The following is a 13,781-nucleotide window of genomic DNA, read 5'->3' on the forward strand; positions in this document are numbered from 1 at the left end:
ACACACACACACACACACACACACACAAAATTGACTATACTTTCACTATCATGTTCAGATAATTTTATTGATTGCTCAGTTTTAGCAAACCTGGCAAACCTGGAATTACAGCACAACTCACACTTGACTATGACCGGGAAAAGGGCAGAAAAGTCTTATTTACAAAGGGGTGGGATGGGGGGAGCCAAACCGTATCCATACGTGTTCCTCAGTCAGAAGCAAGTGTACAGCGTAGCAAAACGGCAAACAAAAAAAGAAGTAACCCAGCACAGAAAATTAGAAGGAAACAAAATTCCGGCAAAACATTTTTGGATTTAGTGTTTTCACCTCCTTCTCTCCACGTTTTCCTCCTCTTGGCCACTAGTGTATTTCTAGTGTTCAGAAAGTGTAACAACCAAGCAAGTGAGGCTATATCTGAACTTCTTAGGTTTATATTTAATTCTCTATAAATAAAACTCTGCTCTGTAGAAGACTCTTACACAAATAGTATCTTGTAAGAGAAAAGTTTGCTTTCGGTTGAGTACGAACAGCGCTGATAGGGTCCAGTGATTAATCCAGGAACAACTGTTTTTTTAGAGATCTTAGAACGTACGCAGTTTGGCTCAAAGAATGTTTTAAAAATGATTACAGACTCGACTTGTACATTACATCGTACGATTGGAATGGTCATGTTTAGATGTCCTTAAACTTTGTACACACTTCAAGATGCAAAGTAGTGTCAGAGAGAATCCAAACAAAAACAAATAGCTACAGTGTGACATAGTGGTGGACCCTCTCTTATGCTACGGCACAAGAGTGCGTAGATCAAACTGGAACCTTGGAAGAACAGCTTCTCAAAACATAAACAAGTCATAAATACTGTATATAAATATAATTCTCAATAAGTCGTAAGGTACTAAAACATGTTGACATGTGCGCCTGTCAATGCAAGACATTTTAAAAACGGTTTGTACTGTTTACAGCAAAATCCAAATAAAAAAATACAGGAATAAATAAACATACACAACATATCAACAATTCCTAAAAAATATATAAATGCCAAAACAAACTGAAAGAACAAAAAAAACATTGACTTTATACACGGGAATCTGTGATAAAGGTTGAAAAGGGCAGTTTTGTGGCGTACCCATGCACACATGTTGACTAACATGCCGTCGCCGTGGGCAATGGTTTTGTCATGCGCACAGTAAATGAAAAAGTAGAGACTTGAAGGTTCAAACTTGATATGGATGAAGTCCAGAGGCCAAACCTCCCCTGTTCCTCTGAAGCTTTGGGGTACGCTTGCTACTGTCCAGTAGTAAAAACACTAAACACAAACGGACGGCTTGGGTAATGCAACTGAGACTAGGAACCTTTCACCAAACAGCCACCCAATCAACCAATCATGGGCAAGAGACATAGTAGTCATGCACCTCTCACACACAGCACAGCTTGGGATACAACATCTTAAAGTCTTCTTTCAGTGGTATCATATCCAATCGTAATACAGTAATGCATTGCTAAAAATGCACGCCTGTTGTATATTCTTCTTCTAAACATTAATACACACCATTCTCATAATGGTCAAAGACATCTCCTTTTCCATTTGCTTTTCCTTCAAGTCGTTTCCCAACTAGAAGAACTGAAAAAAGGTCCATCAATAGGAATGACCTTCCTAAACTCCAAAGCAGAACTACAGAACAGAACAAACTAATCATTGAAACAATGCGTGCTATTTCAATACATTTGATTTCCTTGCGCAAAGGTATAATCTTAACCTGTCCCGCGTGACCGGTAGAACAAATCAATCAACCACAAAACTGGGATGGATTACGGACTCAACATGCGCAACAAGATCACATCCAGTTCATTTAGTAAGGATAACAAAAACGAATAACACACACACACACACACACACAAACACACACACACACACATATCCATCGGGGCTCAAAAATAACAAATATTATGTTGTGATTCAGATCCATTAGGGTTTGAGGCCTCAGTGCTGTGTGTGTGTGTGTGTGTGTGTGTGTGTGTGTGTGTGTGTGTGTGTGTGTGTGTGTGTGTGTGTGTGTGTGTGTGTGTGTGTGCGTGTGTCTGAGAGAGTGTATGTGTGTGTAGAAGAAGGTGGGGATCAGGTGTAACTTGCTTTTGGACATTTGACCGGAATAAAATGTCACAAGAGAAGATGAGTTGTCGCCTCTACCCTCGACCTTTAGTGACATTTCAGATTCAGGCTGTGCCAAAAAAATAACTTTTCTCGCCCCGCAAGCACCGGGTGGTGTGAAGGGATAGAACTGCCTCTTCATATGTGAGAGCGAGAGAACGAGAGAGAGAGAGAGAAAGAGAAAGAGAGAAAGAGAAAGCGAGAGAGAGAGAAAGAGAAAGAGAAAGAGAAAGAGAGAAAGAGAAAGAGAGAGAGAGAGAAAGAGAAAGAGAGAGAGAGAAAGAGAGAAAGAGAAAGAGAGAGAGAGAAAGTAAGTGAGAGAGAGATCTCTGGCAATAGGATCGCTCACTTTGACGGTCCACAGATTAAAATGCAGCTTGATTCATGTCTGTATATGGCAGTGTTTGTGTAACAACAAGAGTGACAGAGAGATATTAAATGTATCAGAAGTGGGTATTGACCGTGTGTACGTGTGTGTATTGACTGTGTGTGTGGGTGTGTGTATAGACTGTGTGTGTGTATAGACTGTGTGTGTGTGTGTGTGTGTGTGTGTGTGTGTGTGTGGGGGTGTGTGTATGGGGGTGTGTTCAGCAAGCACAGTCCTGGCTGGACCTCTGAGGCTGTTCGCTGAGCTGGGGACCCTGCTTGCCCCCGGTCACGGTGGGGTCGGCGTTGTCCAGGCTGTCAGACATCCTCTCACAGATGACGTCCACCAGCCTCTCGAAGGTCTGCTTCACGTTGATGTTGTCCTTGGCGCTGGCCTCGAAGTACTCAAAACCTACGTGGGCCGGGGACACTGATGTGAGACCTTGTGTGGATTGTCCTTCTGCGAGCGACCACAAAGCGCTTTGTATTAGAGTCGTTAAGAGTCCTTTTACAACCCACAGGAAGGAACCAACCAACAAATCATGGAGGTGTGGTTCCAAAGCAGAGGGCAATGCAACCAAAATATACCTCCTACCAGAGTCATAATGCCACATAGAACCACTAAGGTAATAAACACAACTTTTTAAATAAAGGTCAATATCGTAGCCTACTTCCCATCTTGATGTAGTCAGGGGGCGAGGGGGTTTGACCCTCAGCCAAAGGGGTCAGGTTAAACCCCACGGCCCCATGGTCTATCTGTGGGCCCACCCCTACCTGCTCATGACTGGCCTGCGTCTCAAACGGCTCAGGCCAGCGGGCCCATCCCCCCACCGCCCAGGCCACCCCCCTTGTGTTCTCCCCAGGCTGTGAGTGGACGTACCCAGCTGTTCAGAGAGCTGCCGGCCCCTCTCCGCCGCCACCACCCTCTCGTCCTCCATGTCACACTTGTTGCCCACCAGCAGCACCTGGGCGTTGTCCCACGAGTACGTCTTGATCTGGGTGGCCCTGCGGGGACACAGACCGTCCACGGCGTCAGGCGGAGCTCTGATCACCAGCCCTGACACATCCTGTTCGACAACCTCTGCTTAGCCTGACTAAACAAGGCTGACAGAATGTGGCTGCTACAGGTTGAAATGTTGTAGTGGAAATAGTTACATATATATACATACATACATATCGATATCTATATCTACTGTATGTGTGTGTGTATATAAATATACACATATATCTTTTTTTTACATATGTAAATTGTACTTAGAGTTTGTATTCTATGTAATTGTTCTGTTGCTTACCAGTCTTGTACAGCGTTGAAGGAGTCCTCGTTGGTGATGTCGTACATCAGGATGAAGCCCATGGCGCCCCGGTAGTACGCTGTGGTGATCGTCCTGTAGCGCTCCTGGCCAGCTGTGTCCTGCACGCACACACGGACAAATAACGTTGGTACAGGTCCGACCAAGGGTCCTGTATAGTTGTAGGCTAAAACCTCTATAAACTCATGATGCCAAAGGGAAGCCCGACATCCAAATCCCCATTTTCAACAAACCCAAAAATAAACACTTGTATAAATATAAATAATAATCGCTATAAATATAAATAGGGGCTGAAGATTATTCTTCTTCGACAAATTCAGGTCTTTTAATCCGACAGACTTGAGGATTACAATGGCTCCCTCGCTGAACAGGGCCCGTACGGTTAACAATTACACGTTTGGACCCACTGACACGTGCCATCCTCTGCCTCTTTGTTCAGCAAGGGAGCTCAGGCCTAAAAAAAAAAAGTTTGGTTCCTGTTGGTTGTCAGTTGAGGTCATGGGTAGGTAGGGAATTTATTTTATTTTTTTATTTTATTTTTTCCAGCGGCAGCGAATGATAGGTAGGTTGTTTTCATTTAAAAATGAGAAAATTCGCTCATCCTTGTACAGAATGAAGAGGTGCTGTACCAAAACGTAATTATAGAGGACAGTGCTGTACCAAAACGTAATTACATAAAAAATTTTTTTTTTTTTTTTTTTTTTTTTATAAAACTCATAAAATAATTTGGGTGGCACATAAATTGACAGGGTCGGTCGGAAACCGGAACCAAACAAAAAATTTTTTTAAGGCCCCAGCACCGCCGCGGTGGTAGATAGGAACCGCTGCTTAACGGCCCGCAGACATCCTCCAACGCATCACATCCTCCCACAGCATCAAGCCTAATCAGCTGCGACCGGCCCGGGGTCGAACTTTATGGCGCTTGTCGGAACGCATGAAGGGTATGGTGGCCTATTAAGACATGAAGGGTGAAGCCTATAAAGACATGGCAGACGGAGTGCTGCTGCACATTACACCCAGTGTGAGGAGATGGGACTGGACTGATGGAGCAGAGCCGTCAGTAGTAATGTAGGAGGTAATGTAGGAGACCGGGAATTTGGTCATCAAACATCAAGCAGGCATAAATTAAGAGTGGCGTTCAGGGAGAGAGCCCCTTCGCTGATCAGGGGGACGTCGTGAAGGACAGGTTAGCTGAAGGCTCTTCAGCGGAAACAAGCAGTGTGAACTATTTATTAGGGGTAGGCAGGCTGGTGTAGTGGTTAGGGTGTTCTGGGTGGGAACCCCAATGTCTGCATCGATAGGCATACATGATGCCCCCCCTAACCCCTACCTGTTCATTCATAATATGGATCTACAATCAAATTCACTGTAAGCCACTTTGGATGGAATGATATGGGAAATACCCAAACAGAAGTAGCAGAGAGCTTTAACAGCTTGTGTTAAGAAGAGGAAGTCGCAGTGTGTTTTGAAAGATGCAGCTGTCTGAGGCTCACAGTGAGATGGGTGAAGGGCAGCACGCTAGACTCTCAAAAGCACCAGTGTCTAAAAAAAGGAATGCAGCCCTTAGGGAATCTCATTCATTCACAGACTAGCATCTGGAACAAAACTGTATTGTGTTGTTAAGGACTTAAGTGGTCCAGCGCAGTTGGCAAGTCGAATCAACAATATGTCCTATGTATGGAATAGCTTTGTTATTCACTATTATTTGCTTATTGCTTATCTGTGCATCGATTGACATGTGATATGTGTAAGGCCTAAAAGATAATTGATAGTAAGGATAAAAATGAGGTTGAATAACAACAGGAGCCTATTGTCAATGTTAAGCTGATTCCTGGTAGGGTCGGCAATAGAAATCACATCACTGTTTTTCAGGCCGGATCACAATCCACCATCTTATCACTATTCCGGTGTTGGTTTTTACATTTATTTTGAAGTTACTTCAAAGTACAGCCAAACAAATTTCGTTATTTAAAAAAATATGGAACTACAAGGTAACAAAACCTAAAAGAAATAATAACAAACCATATAGGCCAAAAAAAATTGTTTTGGGGGAAATTTGCAATGTATGCACATTTAACAAGAATTGTATCTCAGTTTCAAAAGATTACCTACATAACATTAAAATGTAAATTAGTCCAATGTTTCAGCTGGAATCTGAACACTATGAGATTTAAAAAAACATGCTTTGGGCTGAGAGTTCTAAGAAGGAATGGGGCACTTTGAACCCCCATGGCTACAACCCACGACAACAATAATGTTGTACATGAGTTGTGTATGAGACAATGAGCGATGTTGCATATGTAATGCTTCACGCACCGTGGGGTTATTATACTATAAGTGCCCAGGAAACAGAACCCTCTCCTGGACTCTGTTATCAACATAAACCACTGCCCAGACTCTCTACACATCCACACACACCTCGCTGCCAGTGTCCCTTCGTCCTGACGTCGAAGAGTATTTTCTGCCTTTCAGGCAGAGGGGAACATTAACAAAATTATTCAGGAAGAGTGGCAAAAACATCGAATTGTACTCCTATTTTCTCTGAATGATGGTCTTATTTCAAATATTTGCACTGGGAACCTCATAGAGCAGATCAACTATTTTGAGCTTTTGAAACAATCATATCCTTGGCAAGGTAAGATGTCACCGGATCAGTGACCTTTGTCCAGCGCATACATGTCCTGTCAAACTCTGTGCTTTCTTCGGCTCCTTTCACAGTTTAACTGCCGGAAACCTCTTTCTGGTGCTTTCTTTTAAGGTTAGTAGTAGTATCTGTTAACCCACTGTTTGAGCTGGAATTAGAACCCTAGGACATTTAAAAAAAATAATGTCATCCCTATAGTTGTGACCATCGTTGATATATTGGTGATACGTTTTTGTCGTTTTGTATGAGCAATAAAATGAGCGATGTTTACGAAAAGTGGCAGGATACTATAAGTGTGCTTAACACTCATGCTTAACCCTCACTCGGATGCAGACAAAAAATATAAACTGCTGTTTGGAGAGAGCTTCACCCTCCACACACACCGGTGTGTTATACCACAGGTGTGCAGGAAGCATAACCCTGATTAAAGAAAATGAACCTTTATCGAAAAAGGTGTGATGTAAGATCTGGCTGAGACCACTCTGGACGATCTGTAAGAGCCATAGAACCGTCACTGATAGAATGGGCACCGTAGCACGATACTAACGATCTCTCTGTAAAGGCAGATCGTGGAAACGTTTTCAATGTTCACAAGCTCTTTATATCGCACACCCCTGGTTCCTGGTCCGGGGCCGATTGTTTAGGTTTTAATCCGTAATGATCGATCAGTAGCTTACCATGAAGAAATTATCAATGAACAAACATCATATCAAACAATTCTGAGTGAGGCAAGTGTAGAAAACTAGATTTTCTAAATTACTTATTTGGTTATAGGAGAATGCATACCTGACCCCAGAAAAAGGTTTATCACTAAGACAATTTCTATGGCAATTGCTGACTATTTTTAAGAAAACATCTTTTTACTATTTTTTACCAGACAGATGGAGAGATACCGTACGTCGCTCTGTTCCTCACCCAGATCTGTAGCTTTATCCTCTTGTCGTTCCTGTAGATGGTCTTCACCTTGAAGTCGATGCCCACCGTGCTGACGAAGGCCGGCGTGAAGGAGTCGTCTGCGTAGCGGAAGAGGAAGGAGGTCTTCCCCACGCTGCTGTTACCAATGATCAGGATCTTGAACATGTAGTCGAAGTTCTGATCCGAAGTCTCCTTCTGTCCATAGCTAGCATTTGCTGACGCCATCTATACAGGAAAAAAAGAAACGCAAATACATAAACAGCGTTGTGGTGGTTGAGTTTCACTGGTCCAATCTGTGTTTGTTCTTAAGATTGCAGGCGACAGAAAGCAAAGCACCCATAGCCCCATGTGTCCGATAGAGATGTATAATAATAACACATTAACAACATAATATAAAGATTGAACCAGTCTGGTCACATAAAGGCTCATTCATTGAGTATGTGTCTGTTATTACAACCCCAATAATAGGGTTTTAATCATCACCAGTCCCTTTCCATTTGGGTTCCCACCTAAATACCACATTTCCCACGGTTGCAGCAGACACACACAGTCCTTTCCCCCAAAAAACAACAGACATAAATAGCTTTCTCGCAGCTACCATGGGACGCTTACCATCAAGATGCAGCACTAAAGTCGTACGTCCCACAACTGATAAGAAGGCGGAAGCACCAGGGCTTAGCATCAGCTAAACTGCCTATCCCATTTAGCCAGGGTGCAGTGGCCTGGCCACTGCAAAGCGCCTGCTAGCCAATTATGAATGAACATATGGCTGCTTAGAAATGATCTGGTAGCCCTCTATTCTAAACAGCCATATGTTTGTATGCATAATGCTGCCGTGATACCAGTCTAACATCCCTGGTTGTCGTTATAGTGGTAATACCTGAGCTACTAGCCTGTAGTAACACACACAGCGTCACCAGGGCTGAGCTGTCCCTAGCCTCTTATCCCAAATTAACACACAACAGCTCGACTCCACCGTCTAGCTAACATTAGAAGATATTGAATCGTGCATCATACCAAAGTATATGAGCACAATGTTTTTTTGATACAAATTGAATAAACTACCTCTATTTACTTCTCGACCTTCAACCAACGAAGCATATGGCAACAAACGCTGATGTTTATAATCATTACTAATCGCGCGATAAGGCTAGCATCGGTTAGCCTAGCGTACCGTGACAGTCGTGGATAATAGGCAGCTAGCATCCCATCTATGTCAAATGAAGGTTACTCTCTTTTGTGTATTTGCTTTTTCGAAATCATCTTTCCAATACAAATATAATACACAAAGGTGGATCGCTCGCCTACCCTTTGCTGCGGCGGTTATCCTTTTTTATATCGTCTTGTTGGGAGTATGAATGAAGCCGGGGCTTACCATGAAATGTCTTGTTTTATGATCCTATGCAGTGACAGCGTTGCACCTGCAGCAGTCTGTGTGCGTCTCTTGATTGACGGGAGCGAAGAGGGAGGGCTCAACGCTGGCACTCTGGCAAATTGATGTAAACACGACGTCTTGTCTAAACTGCAGGGGCCCGCCCATCAATCATGCGTATCCCTATCTATTATTTTTTATCTAATTATTGGCGACCAAGTTTATATAATCATATGTAGGTACACATTATGATTCAAGTGGACATTTACACACACGCACACACACACACACACACACACACACACACACACACACACACACACACACACACACACACACACACACACACACACACACACACACACACACTTGTGTGTGTGTGTGTGTGTGTGTGTGTGTGCGTGGATGTATGGATATATATATGGATAGATATATATACTGTATATATGTTTTAATGAAAAATAATGGACATTTTCGTTTTTTTGACATATATATCAAACAAATATGTAAATATGTGTAGATATGTTATTCCACCTGAATTTGTTTGCATGTATTTGCAAATCAATAACATATGTTTCGTTCATTCATGCGTTCTTTTGTCTTGAGAAGGGCACAACAACACATAATAGATGCGTTTTTTTTCCTTTATTAGCAGGGTGGACACTCAGGCATATATACAATTACAGTCAAAGAGAAAGCTAACACACTATAGAAATACAGCAGTGTCTTGATTGTCATGGCTGCAGATTCATTTAAATGTTGGCTGTTATGAATAAAAATCATAGAAAAAGAAAGACTGATCTGTGATCACTGGTCAGGTCATTCAACCTGTTATTAGCTTTACTTCACCAAACCAATCATGGCTCTTTTACTGTGAGAACCTTCTGGAATAGACATGTCTGACGTCCAGATCTGGATATACAGAAAGAACAGACTGAAGTTTCAGCAAAGCCGGAGTAGTATTTTGTTAGTGAGCTATGGAAGAATAAAACACCTGACGGTCCTAGTAATTTTGCTCATATAGTAACTACCAGTCATAAATAAATAAAACTAAGAAATGAAGCAGTAGTTTAAATCTGTCCTTTGTTTTTGTTCTCCTGGTTAGCTTGAGAAGAAGTAGGCTTGGGCCCAAGACAAACTATCTTACTTCAGAGTCTCTGACGGATAAAATAGACATAAATTATAAATTACATGAACATGAAGCACTGAGAGGAAACAACGTACAACATGAACCACTGCATGACTGACAGACAGAGTTTGAGTTAGTGTTGCTGTCTGAGGCTGGTCGTGCTGTTACAGAAGGCATCCTTGAGGGTGTCTCAGTTTGGTTCTCTTATCGCTACAGAGTGGAGAGTGGCACAGGTCAGAACAGTGTGGAAATGTAACAATTCGCCAAAGTGTGCGTGTATATATTTTTGTAATAACTACAAAAAACCCTTCATGGTCTTTGGCTCCTGCAGCCATTGTCATGCATTATACCCAAATCATTTCTTTTGCAGTTATTCAGAGAAAATATAATAATAAGAAAAACAAAAACCTTGCAGGGAGCTGGTGTTGTCCCACCCATTTAGCCGGCATGGCGCCAAAGCTATGCAGAAAGAAATAAAATAATAATAATAATAATAAAACGAAATAAAACCTGAATACTGTGAAACAGTCACATTACACACTGTCACAGGTACTGAGTGCAGAACTGTAAAAAGTACCATACAAAGTGCTTTGGTTTTTCTTAGCAAATACATTGAAAGTCACTCACTCGCACATACGCTCACTCAAACAAACACCAATCTTTTTAAGACCATTTTCGTTCTCAGTCCGGACAATGGGCTTTGAGTAGGGGGGGGGGGGGGGTGAAATAATCTCTGGGGTGAATTGGCACACGGAGAGCTACAATCGTCCGACTTCATCAAGCCATGGACGGAAAGTAGCCACTGGCAGAATGGAAATTACAGTACGTGTTGTTATGCTTGGCACTTCATTGTCATTGGCTATTTTAGGAGATCAAAATATTGACAAATTAAAAATACCAAAAAATTACCTTCTTAGATTTACGGTAAGAAAAATGAAAATGTCTTGAAGGTCTATAACAAATCTAGGCTCTCAGTGCATGAATCACACACCAGGTATATCATTGTGTCTACTCCAATAATTAATAACCAATCATTCACAAATGTGTGTATTGATGACAGCTGTACCTGAGTAAAAATAATGACAATTCTGATATAACTGTGACATAGTCAGTCCTTGGTGTAAATATTTACCCTGCATCATTAGCAGTACTAAAGCACTTATTGTAGTATAAGAAACCTTTATTTAAAATAAATTCTGTCTCCCTCCTCTTTCCAAGCCAGCGTCATGGCAGCCAATGACAAATCATAAGGAAATGAATACGTCCAACATATCTGGAGAGGAAGGTGGCTTGGCTAAAGTGCTAAAACTGAAGAAGATATAAGAGAGAAGGTCATAAAAGAGAGAAGGTGGCAAACATAACATACACATCTTAACCGAGCTATGAAACCCTCTTAAAAAACAACCTTTAAATTATAATTTAGAAACGGGTATATTGGGAAGCCCTACAGCAAAAACATCATGTTTTAATTGTATTCGTTTTCATACGAAAAATATAAAGCGAGAACTTTTCTCCACCTCCTGCTCAACTTCAGTGCCACCTGCCAACCACTAGGAGGCACCAAGTGAGCGTCGCACAAGTAGCAGTTGTCAATGTAAAAGCCAAGGTCAGGTTTAAACAAGAGAGAAAAAAAGACAATCTATATGCACACAAAAAAAAGTATATGTATTGCCAGCAATCAAATTGCAGTCTAATTCAAACGGACCTCTTCCTCAAACAAGGGTGAGGCTATTGTACTACCCATTGCTGAGAAATATCATGTGAACTATGTGAAGTATACAATGTTACTGATAGGGTCAGTCAGCTACATGAGAACCATCTCCTTCAAAGATCTCTCCAGAGATGTTCTCTGTCCCCTCTGATCTGTTGCATCTTTGCTCATTCTCCATTGACGTATGCCAAAAAAAAAAATCGTGGTTGTTTACTATTCGCTGTAACTGTTGCTGGTCCTAAATAAAAGATACAATTGTTAACACAATAAAAGATGACAGATGACATTGAAGCGGCATAGTCCCCTGTATATTGCACAGTTTGGCACAGTTTATTTTGTTGTGGTTTCATCTTGTCGTTCCCGCTCGTCACACGCTCTTCATAAAAGTCACAAATAGTCCAAAAGGAGGAAGACAATTCATTTGTTGTAGTAGACCTTGAGTTGAAGAAAAAATAAAAGTTCTGTTTTTGTTCTCCTCTGAACGTCTTTGAAGAACAAATACCGTACCCACACCAAACTGACTCAAATAACTTCAACAAACGAGCAGCCAGAAACACAGCTTCCTGTTATCATGGCCTGGAAGTGGTGTGGGGGAACAGTGAACTCCTCGTCTCCGCGTCTCCTGCGTCTCTCTCGCTCTCCAGTGCAAGTGACCGCTTGTGTACAACTAAGCACACTTCCTGAACTCCCACCATCCTCGCTGAGCATGTGCAGGCAGTCCCCTGTCTCACCATAGTCCCAAGTCCACCCTCAACCAACAAGGTTAGGGTTTGAGGTGAGTGTGTGTGTGTGTATGTGCGGGGGAGTCGGTGGGTGGGTGGGTGGGTGGGGGGGGGGGGGTCGTGGGAGTTGAAGGGGCATCGGGGGGGGAGAAGGAGGGTGAGGCACTGAAAAGAGCGAAACAAAAACAAACTAAGGAGCAGAAGAATCCAACGGCTCCGGGGTCGGGTGCTACGATCCGAGCCTGAAGAGGGGTGCCCCCTCCCGCTCCGCGCCCCCCTCCTCCGCCAGCCCCCTCTCAGAGTCCGAGGTCAACGTCCTGCGGGGCAGCTGGGGGGCCAGCCTGCCGCCTCTGCCCGACCCCGTCCTGGAGCGCACCGGGGCTCCCCTTCCCCTGCATCCCTGCTCCTCCTCCTCCTCCTCTTCCTTCTCCTCCTCCTCCTCCTCCCCCTCCTCCTCTTCCTCCTCCTCCCCCAGTGGGCTCTCTGTGTCCGACTCCCCCTCCTCCTCCTCCAGCGTCAGCTCGAACTGGAACTTTTCCACGGAGGCCAGGCCGGACAGGCCGGGGAGGGCGGAGGCCCCGGCCTGGGGGAGGCCGGGCTCCCTCTCCAGGCTCTGGGGGTCCGGCGAGGGGCTGTGGGGGATCATGCTCTGGTACCACTCGCGGTTGTCCTCCAGCGTGTCCAGGATGTCCTGGGCGTCGGGGTGCACCAGGTCGGCCCACGTCTCCCACAGCGGGTGGACGATGTAGTCGATGAAGCCCACCTGGAGGAGCAGAGGAGTGAGGGGGGATAAGAGTTTTTCCATATATATATGTATATACATTAGTGCTGTCAAGCGATTAAAATATTTAATCGCGATTAATCGCATCAATGTCATAGTTAACTCACGATTAATCGCAAATCTTTTTTCTATGCTAAATATCCCTTGATTTCTTTGTCTTTCTACATGATACAAAAAAAAGCCTATAGTGCAATTAAACGATGAACAAAAAAACATACTGCCTTGAACATAGCAGTCAGGCTACTGCTTCTTTGTTTTGAGCCAAAGAAAAAAAAAGAAAAAGAGAAATAATAAATTGCGTTAAACGCGCGGTAAAAAAATGAACGCCGTTAAAATTGGTTTACGTTAACGCCGTTAATAACGCGTTTAACTGACAGCACTAATATAAATATATAGATATATATAGATATAGATATAGCATTTTTCTCAAATTCTCTTAACCATTGTTGGGGTTTGAGAATTGAAAATACTTAAATAAACAATAATAAAACATACATACCCATTCAAATAAAAAAATAATTTTTGCATTCATCAGGCTTTGCATGTTGTGTACATATCTGCCCGCGTGTACACCCTATAAATATGAGCTTGCCTTCATGTGTGTAAGTGTGTGAGTGTTGGCCAGGCCCAGTTGTTCTTGTTCTAATTCGATTCCACATGGAAACCCCCTCACTTTAGGACC

General features: G+C 43.0%; 2 protein-coding genes across 11 annotated transcripts in view; both read right to left on the reverse strand.

The window, feature by feature from the left end:
• Positions 1-40: 40 nt before the first annotated feature.
• On the reverse strand, positions 41-8,893 carry LOC115549270 (ras-related protein Rab-3A). Of its 3 annotated transcripts, none has more exons than XM_030364392.1 (5): positions 8,760-8,893; positions 7,385-7,609; positions 3,808-3,926; positions 3,396-3,520; positions 41-2,927 (listed from the first exon to the last, which is right to left on the reverse strand). In XM_030364392.1, exons 1-5 carry the CDS (start codon positions 8,760-8,762, stop codon positions 2,737-2,739), a joined length of 663 nt encoding a protein of 220 aa, XP_030220252.1. In that variant the 5' UTR covers positions 8,763-8,893; the 3' UTR covers positions 41-2,736. The 3 variants fall into 3 exon arrangements, with proteins under 3 accessions (XP_030220252.1, XP_030220255.1, XP_030220253.1); XM_030364395.1 differs by having other exon boundaries at positions 8,693-8,837; XM_030364393.1 differs by lacking the exon at positions 8,760-8,893 and adding an exon at positions 7,997-8,067.
• A 489-nt stretch (positions 8,894-9,382) lies between these two features.
• Positions 9,383-13,781, reverse strand: part of pde4ca (phosphodiesterase 4C, cAMP-specific a) — a 49,947-nt gene continuing 45,548 nt past the window's right edge. For all 8 annotated transcript variants that reach the window (XM_030364378.1, XM_030364379.1, XM_030364382.1 and 5 more), the window contains one exon: positions 9,383-13,081. In XM_030364378.1, the coding sequence (XP_030220238.1) occupies positions 12,548-13,081 (534 nt within the window). In that variant the 3' untranslated portion in view covers positions 9,383-12,547. The remainder of the gene's footprint in view (positions 13,082-13,781) is intronic.

The sequence above is a fragment of the Gadus morhua genome, chromosome 8 (genome assembly GCF_902167405.1).
Source record: "Gadus morhua chromosome 8, gadMor3.0, whole genome shotgun sequence".
Classification (NCBI taxonomy): domain Eukaryota; kingdom Metazoa; phylum Chordata; class Actinopteri; order Gadiformes; family Gadidae; genus Gadus; species Gadus morhua.